Source organism: Lagopus leucura, unplaced genomic scaffold (assembly GCF_019238085.1).
Source record: "Lagopus leucura isolate 7727_CA_CO unplaced genomic scaffold, USGS_WTPT01 Super-Scaffold_100159, whole genome shotgun sequence".
Lineage (NCBI taxonomy): Eukaryota > Metazoa > Chordata > Aves > Galliformes > Phasianidae > Lagopus > Lagopus leucura.
The window spans coordinates 4,878,057-4,895,687 of record NW_024962335.1 but is presented as its reverse complement, the minus strand read 5'-3'; the positions used below and the strand labels follow the sequence as shown (position 1 = coordinate 4,895,687).

Genomic DNA, 17,631 nt, shown 5'->3' with positions numbered 1-17,631 from the left:
ACCAGTCTGTACCAAGAATTCAAGCAATCCTTCTATTCATCATTGTTACACACAAATATTTCCAAGATAACTATGTTTCTGAATCTGTGAGAATTGATCAGACAGGCTAACAAAAAACTTTAGAAAGTTTCAGGAAACATGGAATACTGAAAAGTTCAGTAAAGTCAGATGTCTTCTCATGAAGGATTTTCTCTATTGTTTTATTGGTATTTCTCCAGCAAAAATCTTCTGAGCTAGTCTTCTGTATATGTAATATGAATGTTATATATAAAATCAAGAGATATTATGAAATGTTCTAGTAAATAAATCATGTTATAGTGCTTTTAGACACATTAACAATATTTATTGCAGTAAAAGAATTATCAGAAGAGAATAAACAACTTGAACAAGGAATGAAAGAAATATTGCAAGCTGTGAAGGAAATGCAAAAGGATCCTAGTGTAAAGGGAGGAGAAACAGCCTTAGTAATCCCTAGTTTGGATCGTTTAGTTAATGTAAGCTCATTCTCTTACTATTTCTCTTTATATGATTTTAGGCTATAGGTTTGTCTTTGATTATTGTATAAATAAATAGTGGCTGGTACATACTTCCTTACAAGTAAAAGTGGGATTGCATGATGTGACTTCTCTGTAAAAATAAATAAATAAAAATAGAACAAAAAGAGATAGCAATAAATAAATAAATAAATAAATAAATAAATAAATAAAGTTGATCAGATAGTATGAAACTGACTTGGATGAGTTTACTGTCCTAGATATAAAGCTTAAGATAAAAGTTAATTTGCATGTATTACATCTATGCAGGGTCTACAGGAAATGTCGAAACATTATTTAATCATCGTATTGAAAAATTAGTATTTTTATAGGAAAACATGATCATTTGTATCATTTGTATCATAGTATGTGGTACATATATCATCAGCAAAAAGATGAGCGGATTTTAAAAAGTTAACATGTCTGTTTTTCTGTTCTTTTCTCTACTTCTCTGTTGTGTGAATTAAATGTTTTTGCTATGCTAGGCTATTGAGTCAAAGAACACAGAGGGAATCTTTGATGCTAGTGTGCACTTGAAAGCTCAAGTTGATCAGCTTACAGGAAGAAATGAAGAATTAAGACAGGAACTGAAACAGACTCAGAAGGAGTCAACAAATTACTCTAATCAGCTGGCAAAAGCAAATGAAAAGGTATACAGTTTATGTTGAATGATTTATTTTTTGCTTGAGAAATGACTTGTGATCATTTAGAACAAAAGCACACAATGTGTAAGTTGCTGAAATTAGGTAATGTAAGCAATGTAATTAAATGAATATTGATTGAATTTATGAATTCAAAACATTTTAAATTCAAATGTTACTGTTCATAATGTTATTTTGGCCTTGGAATAACCCTATGATCTTGAAACACAAAGAGTGGCTGGCTTTCTTTTGGAAAGAGCTGTATCAAAAAATGCTTACAGATTGCTTTCTTCAAAAAGCCAAAACTGATTAAGTATTCTAAAAATGGTGAATAATGCTCTAAAATGATTCTTCTGTGTCATTTTTTTGTACGCTATATTCTTCTGAATTCCAGGTCAGGAAGGAGTAAAGGAATTATATCTTAGAAGAAGACAAATTTAAGTTTGCCGTTGAGGATAGCTTTTGTAATGCAAAAAGATTTCCCTGCAACTAATATTCTAGAATAATGTTTTGTGTACTGTTAGACTGGAGAACTGGAGAGCCTTTAAGAAATGAAAGAGCAAAAACTTGTTTAGAAAGAAAGATTTGTTTACATCAGATAACCACGCAATAATTCTATCCTAAACTTTATCTTTTAAAAAGTTAAAATCTGCCCTGATTTTTGGAGTCATTGACTCATTTAGCTCAAGATACTGTGCATTTAATAATATATGGAATCACATTATTTTTAAGTTTGCTTTCTATGAATGCTTTAGAACGTAAGTGGAACTGAATTACATAGTTAATAACAACTGACTTAAAAATATTGGGAAGCCAACATGTTCTCCATTTGTTGGATATTTTTAATGGAATAAAAAATGTTACTTTATTGTTTTTTCTTTTCTTAAGATTGCACAGCTGAATAATGAAATTTGCATATTACGTCAATCAGAATGTGCCAGTGTTATCTTCAAAACAGTGAATCTTCCAGAAGGGATGGTTCCTTCAAGTGTTAATATGATTAATTCTTTGAATGAATACTTAATACATCTAATACAGGTAATGTATTTACCCCTTGATATTGAGTCGTATAGCTCATTCCTCCAAAATCTACTACCATGTCATGCATAGACATAAGAAAAGTCTCCAAAATTGTTTTGAAGTTTGACATCTGGAAGCTCTTTGGACATTTCTGGTTTTTTGGTTTTTTTTTAAGCTGTAGAAGTTTTGCTGTGCTGTAAACACAAAAGATTGTAATTATGTATTTGGCAACAGTTTGGATTTCTTGTGTTTAAAATCTGAATTTTGATGTAAAAATCTACTTTACAATTCAGCAGTTTTATTGTATGAGAAATTGTCTCACTGCTTTCTGGATTTCACAGCTGTATCTGAACGTGGAATCCCTGTAACTCTTCAAAGAACAGAGTAAAAATAACTTGTTGTTTTACTATTCTTACGAGAATATTTCTTAACGGTGTAAGATAAAATAAACATTTATTTAGGAGTGTGAGAAGAGCATGGCTCTCCGTGTATATTTTCAATTGGTATTCTTTGTGAGCCAAATACTAACAACATCAACAGAACAGTTTTGTACCTGGTAATACATATGACAGTATTTATTGGACTTCCTTTTTCTACAGAAAGACATTTCATATCTGCAATTCACAGAATTCATGTTAGAAGTATCTATCATAAAAAGTGAAAGGAAAAGCTGTAATTATGACTAATTATGTTTTTATGTTTAAAGTTTGTAATAATGCCTTCAATTTTTTTTTTATTTGGAAAATAATCTTTAGGAACTGGAAAATAAAGAACAGTTACTTAAACAATTAGAAGATGCAGTAGAGGACTACAAACGAAAATTTGCAGTAATTCGTCATCAACAAGGCTTGCTTTATAAAGAATATCAAAGGTATTGTTCTTCTCTGAATTCTTCAGTTCAAATATGTACATGTTTAATAATTTTGAGTCAAAATTTACAGCTACACTGGAGTGGTTCTTTGATTACTGTCAGAAATGCTGCTGATCTTGTAGCCGGACGTCCTGTATATTCTTTAGTCCTGAAAAAACTGAGAGAACTCTTCCATAAAACTTCTTCTACCGTATCTTTTTCTGCATAATCTAAAATGATAATTGCATTGTACTTTTTGCATCTGATTTCTGATATTTATTAGAATCTTGTTACTGGCTTTCACATTGCATACAGTCCTAGCAGTTTCTCTGAGGGAGAAAAAAATACATAAAATGGTTATCCAAAGAGAGTCAGACATTTCTCTTTCAGGATTTCAGATCTTCAGTCCTTTATGCTTGTTTCAATCAATTCTTTCATATGTTTAGTTGAATCTAATTTCTACAAAGTTCTTCTTAAAGTCAAAAGACCCTAATTTGCTAAAAGCTTAAGGGTCAATCTGCTGATTTGGGTTGCTAACAGATTTCTAGTTTTATGTGTTGTATCCTTTCTATTTTGGGATTGGAATAGCAGTGACTGGTTGACTTTTGGAAAAATAGTGTTTCATCTTGTAGGAGCTTCTGTTTGTTCACTGATTTAGTTAAGATTTCCCAGATAATGTTACCATTCAGGCATTAAGGAGTATTATATATTGTCTCATATTACTTGATCAACTTGATTACATACCTCAGTCACAGGGAGGGACCTGCAGGGAAAGACCTGGGTGTCTGTTGGACATCAGGTTGGCCATGAGCCAGCAGTGTGTCCTGGGGGTGCATTAAAAAGCACCCTCTGCTCTGCCCTGCTGAGTCCTCATCTGGAGTATTGTGTCTGATTCTGGGCTCCCTGGTACAAAAAAGACAGGGGTTTCTTTGAAACAGTCCAGCCATGAAGACGATAAAGAGCCTGGAGCTCCTCTGTTATGAGAAAAGATTGAGGAACCTGGCTCTGTTCAGCCTTGAAAAAAGAAGACTGAGAGGAGATCTGATCATATATATATAAATACTAAGGTGAGGGAGACAAAGCAACAAAGCCAGACTCCAGCAATGTGTGGCGACAGGACAAGGGGAAATGGCCAGAAATTGAAGCATAGGAATTTCCACACTAAAGTGCTAAGAACTTCTTCACAATAAGGGTGGTGGGCCACAGTAAGGGTGGTGCCCAGAGAGGTTGTGGAGACCCTTCTCTGGAGATATTCAAGAATTGCCTGGATGCCTAGCTGTGCAACTTGACCTGTGGCAGAGGGGTTGGACTAGATGACATGATCTCTAGAGGTCCCTTTCAGCCCCTACAGTTCTATGATTTGTGATAATTCGAGGCTCCTTCTCTAAATGAGTTACAGGTTGAAGTAAGGGGAGGAGATTCTTTAATAGAGGGGAGTAATTTGGGCCACCGCAAGGCTTAATGATTTTATGTTTTTATTTTTTTAACTGACATAGAAAAGCTGGAGTGGGAAATGATGATGTCTGTGCACCTGAAACAAAATGAATGCTATGGAAGGAAAGACTTGCAAGACTGTTGAAAATTTGAGTTAATGTTACAGCCATTGCTTGCCTTTTTTTTTTTTTTTTTTATATATAATTTGGACCTCTGATGCTGATCTTGGATATGAGGAGTCCAAGTTTAATTTTGCCTATTTCCTAAGGGAAATTGTTAAACTTGCTGCAGCTCAAACAGAGGAGATAAGTTTTCAGTTATCCACCTGTAATTTATAACACCTTTAAAAAATTACATTATTGCTTTAAAAAGATAATAATCTTGGTTTGCAGTATTTCAATGTTGCTGGCTTTGAAAATCTCCAAGTGCTTCATGATTCTGAATGAATGTATTTGATTACTGTTTTAGAGAAAAGGAAAACTGGCAGAAAGAATCAGAAGAAATGAAAGAGGAAAAGAAAAAGCTGGAGGAGCAAAAAGAACAAGATGCTACAAAAATAAAGGAATACTCTGTAAGTACTTTTGTTGCTTCCTCTTTAAAAACATATTAATAAGTAGAAGCTAATAAAGAGTGATTATAGAACAGTACTATAGTTTATTAGAAGAGCAAAATGTTGCACAGGGAAAATCTGCTCAATTCAAATCTAATCAGAAGGGAAATTATTGATTTATTATTGAAATGTAATTATCTGTCAGGGAACTGTACAATCAATATCAAGAATACAAAAAGTAAACTATACTATTATTGTGAAGACACCTACAACATTTTACTGTAGGCCAAAAAAGCAGAAAGCATGCTAGTTGTTAAGGAACTAGATTTTTGAATTGCTTTAGGCTTCCAGGAGCCACAAGAAGGACTACTCTTCTTAGTTAGGGTCAGAGAAATCGGGGATTTTTACAGCTCCAGTTCCTTTTCCCTGTCTTCTTGGCTGATGTGTACAACAGTAAAGCTGATGCTCAAGTGTCTACTGTGACCTGAGTCACTATTGTTTCTTTCCACAACCCCTCCAGGATTTATGTATGCATACAAACATGTGCACACATGAATGTACCTATGAGAGCGCAGAGATCATGTGGTTACTTTACAAATCTTAGTTCTTAAATATGGGTCTCAAAGCAGGTCATTATTAGTGTTTGTTTTATTTAGTCTAGAAGATGATTCAAAAACATTTTGTTATGATTAGAAACATAAGGTTAGTAAAAGAATGAAAACTGATGAGTATGTAGAGAATTATTTTTATTCTAAGTTTGGAAACTATTCTTCAGAAATTAATGACTTTGAAGATTTAGATTTTTTCTTTCCTTGTATGTTTATGCATGCATTTAGTCTGCATGTGTATTTTATTACAAAACTAAATTATTTCAGTTTAATGGAATTATGAAAATTAGCCTAGAAAATGTATTTTGACAAAGGAAACTTGTCAACATCAATGGATTTGAATTCTACCATATTTCTGTACAAGACTCTTGTTAAAAAAAATGTATTTTTACAGAATTTACTCAGTGCACTTGAGCTGGATCCTGATGAAACAAAAAAATGGCTTGCAGAAAATACTAGAAAAATAACTGTTTTACGCGTTAATGAAAGGTCATTAACAAGGCAATATACCACTCTACTTGAGATAGAACGACATCTTAGAAAAGAAAATGAGAAATTGAAGAGTGAAATTACACATATGGAGACTGCAGTTGAAATGAAGATTGGACATTTGCAACGATTTAAGGTATATTTTTCTGTTACAATTTGGCACTAAATATACTTTTTTAAAAAACTTGGGCAGTACTAGTTTGTTGAATGCTTTATATAAGTGCTTGCTCAATGCTGTTTTGTCAAAGCATTCTTTGTATTTATAATATGAGATCTGTTTTCTTCTTCTGAAATAGCTTCAATAAGTTCTTTATATTAAAAGTCTCATATGAAATCATATCACACTTTTTGGCCCTTCAGGTTAATAGCACCTGCATTAACTCATCTTTATAAAGGATGTTTTTGCAAGTGTGTTATGATGTAGAGGTAACTAATGATAGAATCATCTGGACAGTTCAGTACCAGCAAAATTTTGTCAGTGTTTGTTGGAAACAGTGCATAAAGATGTATATTAATGTAGTAAGTTAAAACAGTATCGTATTATTCTAACATTATAGTAACTATTATTCTCTTTTTCTTTGAAGTAGTTTTTATCTAGTAAATCTCATTAACCCATTATATTAATTATTTTCATAGGAAATGGCTAGCTTTAAGATTGCAGCTCTACAAAAAGTGTTGGATGGTAGTGTTCCACTGTCTGAACTAGAACTGGCTAATAAGCAATATAATGCATTAACTGCTAAATACAGAGATATGTTACAAAAAGATAATTTGCTCGTCCAGCGGACAACAAACATGGAACACATGGAGGTAAAGTCTGTGTTACCTTTGAGCCTTAAGGTTCAAAACGACACCTCACTGTACTTTCATTCTGCATTTTTTTTTTTTCTGCTGGGTTAATAGAAAGACAGAACTTGTCTTCCATGGCATTGGAAGTCCTAACACTAAAATTGCAAGTTAAAACATTTCTATGATGACTATGCAATGTTGGAGCAAGTCTAATTGTTGCTATCAAATTTTAATTTGTTTACTGGTAATTTGTCAGTGTATTAAGAAATATGAGAAGTCCCAGCTTTCAATCCACGCTTAAAAGCTTCTTCTTTAATTTGTTGCTGGTATTGTTTTTGATCAATCAAACCTGTACTTAGGTGTAAAATGAAATATCCTCCAGAAGTACTTCTCCTCTTCCTGCTGGAAATGATATGCTTAGTATGACAAACTTGGACAATCTAGAATTAGACGAAGAAATCTAGGAACCAAAGTGACTGTGATGCTAAATATTCATGGTAGTAGTAGTTTGATAGTAAAATTCAACAGAAAAAGCTTATGAGGCAACTTAAGCTATTCTTGTTCCAAAACATAAATTTGTTGTACTTACGTAAAATGTGTTAAGATTTTGTAGATAATAAACGTCTAGTCTGCTAAAGTTTAATAGTTTGCTGTTATGTTGCAAATTTTCTGTCATGTAGCATGAAAATGAATCCTTAAAAGCACAGATAAATTTCTTGAATAAAGAACTGGAAATCACAAAAGAGAAACTTCATACCATAGAACAGGCTTGGGAACAAATGACTAAGCTGGGTAAGTATGGAGCAACATGAAAAACAAATGGTTCTGTGTAAAAGTTGTATTTTACAATGTTTTAAAATTCATGTGTCTCTTTTAAGAAAAAAGTCAAAATTATTTTGTGTCTTGCATTAGTAGTCTTAATTTTTTCAAGTAATTTCTGTGTGATTTTTTTTTTTCTTTTGTTTGTTTTCTTTTTACTTACCTATTCTACCAAAACCAAGATTGTTTTCTTCCTCTGGAAACTATTTTGCATTGACTTTTAGATTGCTGGGTCAAGGGTTTAAAAGCCAGAACTTGCAAAGCTATATCTACTGAATTTATTTTTTTATTTTTCTCTAACTCAGTTGTCAGTCAAAGTACTTCATTGGTGGTCAATAAAATAATCTCTTATTCTTGGATTCATGTTCTGAAACAAAATGTTTTTTCTTCTTATTTATATTTTACATATGTTATTATTCAAGAAGAACTCATTCAGTTATTTTTCTTTCAAAGATTTTTGATTAAATTTCTTGAAGATTTACCAGCTGAAGAAAAACAAAGTAAACACTGAAAGCAGTTGTTAATTCTCTAACCACGGTTGCAGATACACATTTAAAATGGATAATAATATTTTATCCTGATCGGATATTTAAAAAATGTAATAAGGCAATACTTTTTAAATAGGTGAGCCTCCAGTTTAAAAAACAATATAGAATCACAGAATGGCTTGGGTTGGAAGGGACCTCAAGGATCATCAGATTCCAGCCTACCTAACACAGGCAGTGTTGCCAGCTGCTATGTTAGTACTAGACCAGAACTAACAGTACCCAGTATCAGGACCCCATCCAACCTGATCTTAAACACCTCCAGGGATGGGATATCCAAAACCTCTCTAGGCAACCTGTTCCAGCACCTCACCACTCTCTCAGTAAAACATTTTTCCGCCATCTAATGTAGTGTATGTTTAGATAAAGTTTATATAACAAGGATAAAGGGAGACTCCTTCAAGGTGTAAGTAATTTTCATAGTTGAATCAGCCTGTGTATTCTATAATGTAAATATTTTTTAATATAGGGGATGACAATGCTGTGGACAAGGCAACGAAAGCAATAACCAACAGTGAGATTTCATCAATTTCTAAGAAAATTGCCATGTTGGAAATGAAGGAACTAAATGAAAGACAGAGAGCAGAACATTCTCAACATATGTATGAACATTTAAGAAATACTTTAAAGCAAGTAGAAGAACGCAATTTCGAATTGGAAACAAAGTTTGCTGAGGTGTGTTCAGAATTAACAACATAATTTGACATGTATTAGAAGCATATACTTGAGTTTTTTGAAAAGGATTACTCAGTTACGTATCATTTTGATTGACCAGTTTATGATGCAAAATACAGATGCCTTTTATGAGCTGCAAATTTGCATGACTGAAATTTTTTTATTAAAAAAATAAATACTGACTGTTTATTTCAAATAACATTTGTTCTCTATAAAACACATGATGAGCAACTTGACATAGTTTTCTAGTTTATCAGGAGAGTCACAGGAAGAAGCCTATTCTTCACCAGTTTCTTATGTCTAATTCATACAGTCTTCTCTGCTAATTTTCCCCTTATTATTGATGATTTCAATTGTTAGAGCTTTGTAAGTGAATGTCATGATTCTTTTGCAGACTTTGTTTTAATGTGACATACCAAGAATTTTCTGTAATACAGGCATAGAAGTAAAGTGCTGTTGAAGCTGATGATCCTTACAATTACTTGTTACATGAGTTTTAATCTTGCTGGATTTCTTTGTCCGCAGTATTTCTTTTTGAAGCTTGTTTTATAAATTCATTATTTAATAGTAGGAGACTTTATTCAGTTCTTTAAATTCTAATTTTTCTGATATTCTTAGAGTCTCTTGTGATGGAATAATTTCTCCTATTTCATTAATAGCTCAGGCATTTTCTCAGGTAATTAATGAAAACTGTGCAATCACTTTGAGAATAGGAAATCTTCACATTCTAAACTCATAAATCTCTTTCAATGTGACCTTATTTTCTTACCCTTTTCACAGTTCCCATAAGAACCTCTATTTGAGTAGTTTGATATTTTTTCAGAGTACTGCCTCAAATATATGAAATCCAGATAATAAGATATACCAAACATTTTGTTTGTTTAGGAAATTAATTATTTTCTTAAACATAGAATCACCAAGGTGGAAGAGACCTCCAAGATCACCTAGTCCAACTGTCCACCTACCACCAATATTTTCCCACTAAACCATGTCCCTCAGTGCAACATCTAAACATTTCTTGAACACTTCCAATGATGGTGATTCAACTACCTTCATGGGGAGCCTGTTCTAGTGCTTGACCACTCTTTCGGAGATAAATTTTTCGTAATATCCAACTTAAACCTCCCCTTCGTGCAACTTGAGGCCATTCCCTCTAGTCCTATCACTAGTTACGGTGGAGAAGTGTCAGATTGCCACCTTGCCGCAACCTCCTTTCAGGTAGCTATAAAGAAAGATAAGGTCTTCCTTGAGCCTCCTCTTCTCCAGACAGAACAGTCCCAGTTCCATCAGCCAGTCTTTGTAAGACTTGTGCTTATTATTTTATTGATGACTTGTATCAAATTAATCTGCCAGAACTGTATTTGGTAAATTAATTCCTAAGGTTCGTGTGTCCGTAATGCTTTTCATGTGTCCCATCTTTTCCTAATGCTCTTTGAATGTGATACTCTGTTTACTTGATATTTAACAATCAGGTTGCTTGATAAAGGTGTTTTTAAAAAAGAACAAAACAAATATGGTATTAGGAAACTGCACAGTTATTCCAGTATTTCTGTTATCAATCCTAATATGCTGGACAGTAAATTAAATATATAAGTAAAACAGTTCATTTCCTAAAGAGTTTATAGTTTTACTATTTTTATTTTATTTTATTTTATTTTAAAAGCAAGATCTTTGCTGGAACGATTTTAAGAAAATTCACTAATTAAAATAGGGTTTAATTTAGAAATCTGTTCCATGCTGATCTGTATCTCTCCCCCTAAATGCATGCAATGCTGTGAACAAAAATATGTTTAAGCAGAGAGAAAATAAACTACTCTTTAAAAATGGCTGAACAGTGTTTTGTAATGACTTTAAAAGGTTACTTTGGGCACTCTGTTTTCTTTGCAGGTTTGGGATCAGTTGTGTGCTTACAATATCGTTCTCTCTTTTTTGCTTCTTTTTTTAAGCTCACCAAAATCAATCTTGAGGCACAGAAAGTGGAACAGGAATTAAGAGATGAACTGTCAAATAGTGTAAGTAAGGCAGTGAGTGATGCAGACAGACGACAAATCATGGACCTAGAGAAGCGTGAGATGGAGCTCAAGATTGAAGTATCAAAGTAAGTGCTGAGGTAACAAATACATAATGCAGTGTTTGGATTTGTGCAAAAAACCCAAAACAACTGTACTGGCTCAAATACTTGCATATAACACTTTTCAATGTTTGATTTTTTTTTGACTCATTGTGATTTGAACAAGGAATTAAATGCTGGCCTGGATAGATAATCATATGTGTGTCCTAAAATATTCATTGCTAGCATGTTTAAACAAATTAAGGTTTTTTCCTGTTTCTGTGCCACAACCATCCACAACAAATAACATAATCCTGCTATATCCCTAAATTAGCAAAGTCTGTGGATATGTGCAGTGATTCTGATGCTGAAAATGGGGCATTAGACTTGGGGAAGCAGAGAATGGAATAGAAAATGAATCCTGTTGCGCATTTACATCTTGAACTGGGAGAGACAGAGAAGGAGAGAGGTACTTCAAGGAAAAAGCATGACTTTGTTTTCTTTGAGAAGATAACTGGTAGGAAACTTACAGGAAAAATCCATCATAAAAGGTGAGAAGCAATACAAAAGAATTTTTCTAACAAGATTGCTGAGCAGTAAAGAAGAGTGCTGAAAAGAAAAAAAAAACTTCAAATATTTGATATGAAGGTACAAAATAAGTATATTTTCTTAGCATGTTCAGTGTAGAAAAGCTAGTAGTTTGAAGCAACACAATGCTCTTGTTTTTCCTGTAAGGTTGAGAGAACTGTCTGATATTGCAAAAATGCAAGTTGAAGCTCTAGAGGCACGGCAGCAATGCAAAGACAAGGAAGTGGAATCTCTTAGAATGCAAGTTTTAGACTATCAGGTACAGCAATATTAATGTTTATTATAATTTTTTTTTCTCGGGGCAGGGAAGAAATGAAATAAATTTACAGTAAATGAGGAACCTATAAAATTATTTCAGAAGGATCTTACCAAACCAATCCTTTGTTCATACCCTTTCAGTAATTTTGTGTACTTACTTTCATAATTATGTATATATTTTTTTCCATTTCTAGTTGTACAGCTAAAAAAAAAAAAAAAGATCTTGAGCTTATTTCTATTTATTTAGATATATTCCTATATAATTAATAAGGGTCAATTTTTAAACAGAAAATCAAGAATGTTGGTAGTGGTTTTTTTTATGTTTTTATTTTTATGAGACAGGCTTTGACTTGTGAAGCTGAAGATAAAGCTTGTTATCTTGTTCAGTTACTAGCTAAAACAATTTCTGGGATTGTCTCCATCTTCTAGAATGGTTTCAATCCCTGGATATAACACTTCTGCCGGCTTTTATGTTATTATATTTGGTATGGTTGGGTTTGCTTTTCTTCCCTACTCCCTGGTATTTTGGAAGGAAACAGTTTTTCAGCTTGGTATCTGAAAAGGTCTACTTCAAACGTATAGCTGTATTAATAAGATTGGAAAAATAAGAAGTTCTTTTTAGAGACTTGTATCTGTGGAATAAAAATCACGCAATATATAAAATACAAAAGGTAATAGCTGCAGTAATACACTGCATTAACATACTTGAAGATAATTTTGATCTACAATTTTGTTCTTAGGCACAGTCTGATGAAAAAGCAGTTATCGCAAAACTGCATCAGCGTATCATAGCCCTTCAAGACAGTGAATCCATTGCTATAGGCAAGTTGGAGACTCTAAAATTGAAACTAAAGAAGGTGGAAATCCACAATCTACATTTAGAGCAGAAACTTGATGACAGAGAGCATGCCTTATATTTTGCCCGACTGGAAGGAAGGAATAGAGCAAAACATCTACAACAGACAGTTCAGTCTTTGCGGAGACAGTTTAGTGGGGCTCTACCTTTAGCACAACAAGAAAAATTCTCAAGGACAATGATTCAGCTACAGAGTGACAAACTGAAAATCCTAGAAGAAGTCCAGCATGCCCAGCAGGACCGTCGAAATGCAGAAAACAGAGCACTGGAAGTGGAGTTGAAGCTGAAAAGTTTGGAAGAATTATTAACTGCATTGAAGGATACGAGAGGAGCTCAAAAGGTTTGCCTTCTTACAGCTTTGAATAGTAATCGGAATCTGATTTAGCATTTATGCTAAATTTCATTTCAGTGTGTTTCCTGAACCTCTGTTTAATGTAGAGCTTCAAGATCTCAAAATGTACTGTGTCAATAAGACAGCTGTCATTATTGCTTTTCCTATTTTAAAAAAGTAGCAACATGATTAGTTATTTGCTGTGTAAAAGTCAGTGCAGTCAGAGTTACTAATTTTCTTTTTCTAATGAAGTGGCATAGGAAATAGGGTCTTACAGTTGCATTAAATTGCATTAAATTCAATTAGATTATGAATTAAATTAAATTATGCACTAAATTAAATACAGAGTAATATTCTGAAATTCTGTTACATGAGCTTGTACTGAAATCTTTGCTACAAATTCCCAACTTCTAAATAGATCCAAGGGAAGTATGCTCAGAAATGTTATTATACCCATATAATTCTACTTAGCCATATTTTGCTATTGTAAAAATACTGCTTTGCAATTTGAATAAGGCATTCTCACTTCTCTTCCAAATCCCTGTGTAGTTGGTTAGGTCATTTGAAAATTATTTAGAGAGAGGTCTTTGTCAGCATGGGTGAAACATTTTGCCTATCCAATTGTCTTCTGTGCTTTTCATAATTCTTTTTGCAGTTCATAATCTTATCATGCTGCCTCATTCAAAGGAAGAAACTTAAAAAGGCAGAATATTTCCCTTGCTTAGATAAGTGCTGCCTTTCCTCAAAGCTGGAGTGTAACTGCATCTAGGTGGCTTGTAGGCTTGGTAGATGATAATACTGTTTATCTTTCATTATTAGGTAATAGAATGGCATATGAAGATGGAGGAACTCCATCTGCAGGAACTTAAACTCAATCGAGAATTAGTCAAGCAAAAGGAAGAGATGAAGTATTTGCAAAACATAATTTCAGAGTACGAATGCACAATCAATAATTTGGAAGAGGAAGTTGTGCAGCAGAACAAGGTATGCATTTCTGCATTCTACTAGAAAAACAGAATATTCTTTAAGTGATTTTGAAGTGATTCTTGGTAGTAAGATTTGTAACAGATGTTTGTATCATGGTTCTGTAATACTTTTTAATAGCAAATGGGCTATTAGAATAGCACTTTATCTTTTTTTTTCTGTTTAAGTTGGTTATAAATTTTCCATTGCCTTTAATAAATAAAATGCTTTTATCAAACATTTGTTACAGTTTCATGAAGAAAGGCAAATGGCATGGGACCAGAGGGAGTTAGAATTGCAGCGCCAATTAGACGTATATGATCAGCAACAGAATGAAATACTTAGTACTGCTCTGAAGGTACATGCACTGAATTAACTACAAGCAAACTAAAAAGCACATTTTTCAGAGCTGTTGTATAATATGAATACAAATTTTTCTGTACAGTGTGAAGAGGCAGCAGGATCGGTTCCAGACCCTAGTTTGCCCCTCCCACAACAACTTGAGCTGGCTTTGAGGAAGATTCAGGAGCATGTTCGAATAATTGTAGAAACAAAGGCAACCTGCAAATCACTGGAGGAGGTAATTAAACCATAACATACCATAGAAAGGATAATGGTTATATTTCTATGTTATTGTATTGTATTGTATTGTACTGTATTTCTGTATTATATTTCTCTAACAAATACCTTTTATGAATGTCCATCAAATGTGTTGATTCCCTTAGAAATATTTTAACTCGGAAAAAATGTAGATAATATATTTATTTGTAGTTACATAGTTCTTTCAGTAGGGACAGATTATTGGGGAACATTTTTAATTAGTTTAGATTATGTCTTTACTAGGGTAGGATGTTCTTGTACAACATTCAGTTTACTAGTCTCAAAAACACCACATTAGTTTTGATAATACAAATAATAATAATATAATGCAACAAATGGTTGCATAAGTATGTAAGCAGAAAATACCCTGGGACTTTCTTGATCTAATAATAATTCCATACAGCCAAAATTAAATACAGAAAGCCTTTTGATTGTAAACCCATTTAGACAAATCTTGTTAGATTTTTTAAAATGTAAGCTCTTTTTTTTGCAGCACTTGAGTTCTGTGAATGCAATAATTGCTTTCTGTTGTAGAAATTAAAAGAAAAGGAAGCTGCTCTGTGGAAAGCTGAACAAAATGTTTTATCCAAGGACAAAATTATAAATGAACTTAGACTTCGGTTACCTTCAATGTCAGAAAAAGAGAAAATAATAGCTGAATTATGCAAAAAAGAAGATGATCCAGAGTACCATCATGCAATAAAAATTGCTCATCAAACTATTGCAAATATGCAAGTACGATTAAATCAGAAGGAGGAAATGTTAAAAAAATACCAAGATCTGCTTGCGAAAGCAAGAGAGGTATTTATGTCTTGCATAAACTTTTTTTCCATTTGTAAGGTTTTTGTTCTCACTGGTAGTGGAAAAGGAAATTTTTTTGTCTCAGAAGAGAATACAATTACTTGTTTAGTTTCTTTTTCTGTAGAAACTTCATGTATAATTTATCAACTTCTTTAAATAATAGGTTTGCTTAGTCAAGAGGTTTATGCATATGGTATATGTCTAGGAATTAAATTAGTATGAAAGGAAGATAATAAAAATTTGCTGTGAGAAGTGGACTCTTATTCCAGAGGCTTTTCAAGTATTTGCAACAGTGATCTGTGGACTGCATCTTGTAGTAAATTTGGAAGGTATATGAAAGAAAAGCATTTATGGAAAACATACTTCTTAAATATGCTGGCATTTAAAATATACTTTTAAAGTATAAACCTTGTGTTAAAGCATATTATTGTGTTCTTAAAGCAAATCCTATAACTTCCAGATTCTTAAAGTGTATTTTACATTAATAAACCTTATGTTTAGGAGATATTTCAAGACTAAAGATACATCTGTTTTAGTGTGTTTGGATCAGAAGCACACATCTGAAGCATCATTGCTTAGTTAACATATATCGTTATTTTATCTGAGAAAGATCAAGTTCTAGGATAGGAAATAAAACAGAAGATGCAGTCTTAAGAATGAACCTACTATTCTCTGTCTGCTAGTAGACATTCAACCCATAGGATCACATTAAAGTTAGTCTAAAGTAAGCAGCCCTGGAAACTATATAGTATGAATATCACTACACATAGAGAGACACAGTTGGCAAGGAGCACGAACAGCTTTTGGTGTTTGCTTTCTTGCTCCTGTTCTTTTGCAGTACACTACTTACAATATATTTTAAAACTGCAGTAGTCCATTTTTTTCTAGTAATAAGTGCTGAGAAGGGGGGAGAAAAAATGTATGGTCATTAACAAGATGAGAAATCTTGTGAAAAACAGAAGAACTGGAGGAAAAATTGAGGTACAGTACTGAGCAATAACTGAAGAATCTTTGTGGAGGGTACTTCAGTTCCATGTGCATCAGTAGAATGACATTTTTATTTTTAACTAACAGAAACAAGAGGAAATGGCAAAGAAACACGAAGAAGACATCAGAGTTCTACACCAGAAGTTAGATTTGTGTACTGAGAATTCTCTTAATAAATTGAAACAGACTGCTTTGGTGAGCTATGTGTATTTGTGGGATTAGTGAAGTTGTTCCTATATTTTGAAACTGGTTACTCAAAAGAACAGTTTTATAGTCAAAATTAAGTAATAATGATGATGAAAAATAAATAGATGGTCAATACAGAAAGAACTTCAGAAATTCTTGAATTTGACATTGATGAATTAGAGGACAAGTGTAAAACACAAAGTTTCTGCTTTAGACTATAACATCATTGTTCTTATTCTAATCTATTGACTTAAAGGGGAAGAAGGGAGGCTTATTTTTTCTTTATTCTTTTCATTCAGTTGCATTAATTCCATTTCAGTGTAGATTTTCCTTTGATAATTGATGATAAGGTGACAGCCATATGTAATTGGTTATTCTGTAGATTTTTCCACCTGCAAAGTTCTTTTCAAAGTAGCATAGGAATTGTATCTCAGTAGATAAACATGCTAGATACTAACGTTTGGTTAGAACTGAATTTAAAATGCATCACTAACCTTTTATTTAAAGCATAAGATGTTTATCACACACATTTATTCTGTTTTACAGGAGTTAATGGAAGATCCTTCTTTATCACTTAACAGCAACAAACATTTCGTCCGTTTAGCTGAAATGGAGCAAACTGTAGTAGAACAGGACAATTCTCTTGCTTCACTTGTTGGTAAATTAAAGAAAACATCATCTGATTTGGAGAAACAAAAACAGATTACTATGATGAAAATCAAAGAGTTTGAGACTATCAGAACCCAGTAAGTTGGTAATTATGTAATTAATTAACCCAACTTAACTTAATTAATTAACTTAATTAATTAACCCAAATTAATTAACCCAGTAATGTTGACAGTAAGACTGTCAACATTAAGTCACTGTTGGTCACTATGCATTGCTGTTACTGAAGTGGAATTGAGCGTATTTTAGCTGATATTTGGGTTTAGCTGAAAAAAAAAAGTAAGAGTTATGGTTGGTAAATGTAAACTATTTTTGCTTTAAAAATCTTCATTAAGGCTGATATTGAAAAATGTGGCTTGAGAAAATGTATTTCAGTTATAAACTTTGTGCCA

The 17,631-nt window shown here is 32.9% G+C and overlaps 1 protein-coding gene across 5 annotated transcripts in view; it reads left to right on the top strand.

Moving 5' to 3' along the window:
- CEP290 (centrosomal protein 290) overlaps positions 1–17,631 on the top strand; it is a 52,428-nt gene that overhangs the window by 16,086 nt on the left and 18,711 nt on the right. For all 5 annotated transcript variants that reach the window (XM_042889437.1, XM_042889438.1, XM_042889439.1 and 2 more), the window contains 18 exons: positions 352–494; positions 1,019–1,183; positions 2,063–2,212; positions 2,950–3,065; positions 4,947–5,049; positions 6,031–6,261; positions 6,762–6,935; positions 7,595–7,706; positions 8,748–8,953; positions 10,900–11,051; positions 11,739–11,850; positions 12,590–13,045; positions 13,856–14,020; positions 14,250–14,357; positions 14,445–14,579; positions 15,134–15,400; positions 16,475–16,582; positions 17,120–17,319. In XM_042889437.1, coding sequence (XP_042745371.1) covers positions 352–494; positions 1,019–1,183; positions 2,063–2,212; positions 2,950–3,065; positions 4,947–5,049; positions 6,031–6,261; positions 6,762–6,935; positions 7,595–7,706; positions 8,748–8,953; positions 10,900–11,051; positions 11,739–11,850; positions 12,590–13,045; positions 13,856–14,020; positions 14,250–14,357; positions 14,445–14,579; positions 15,134–15,400; positions 16,475–16,582; positions 17,120–17,319 — 3,103 coding nt within the window. The remainder of the gene's footprint in view (positions 1–351; positions 495–1,018; positions 1,184–2,062; positions 2,213–2,949; positions 3,066–4,946; positions 5,050–6,030; positions 6,262–6,761; positions 6,936–7,594; positions 7,707–8,747; positions 8,954–10,899; positions 11,052–11,738; positions 11,851–12,589; positions 13,046–13,855; positions 14,021–14,249; positions 14,358–14,444; positions 14,580–15,133; positions 15,401–16,474; positions 16,583–17,119; positions 17,320–17,631) is intronic.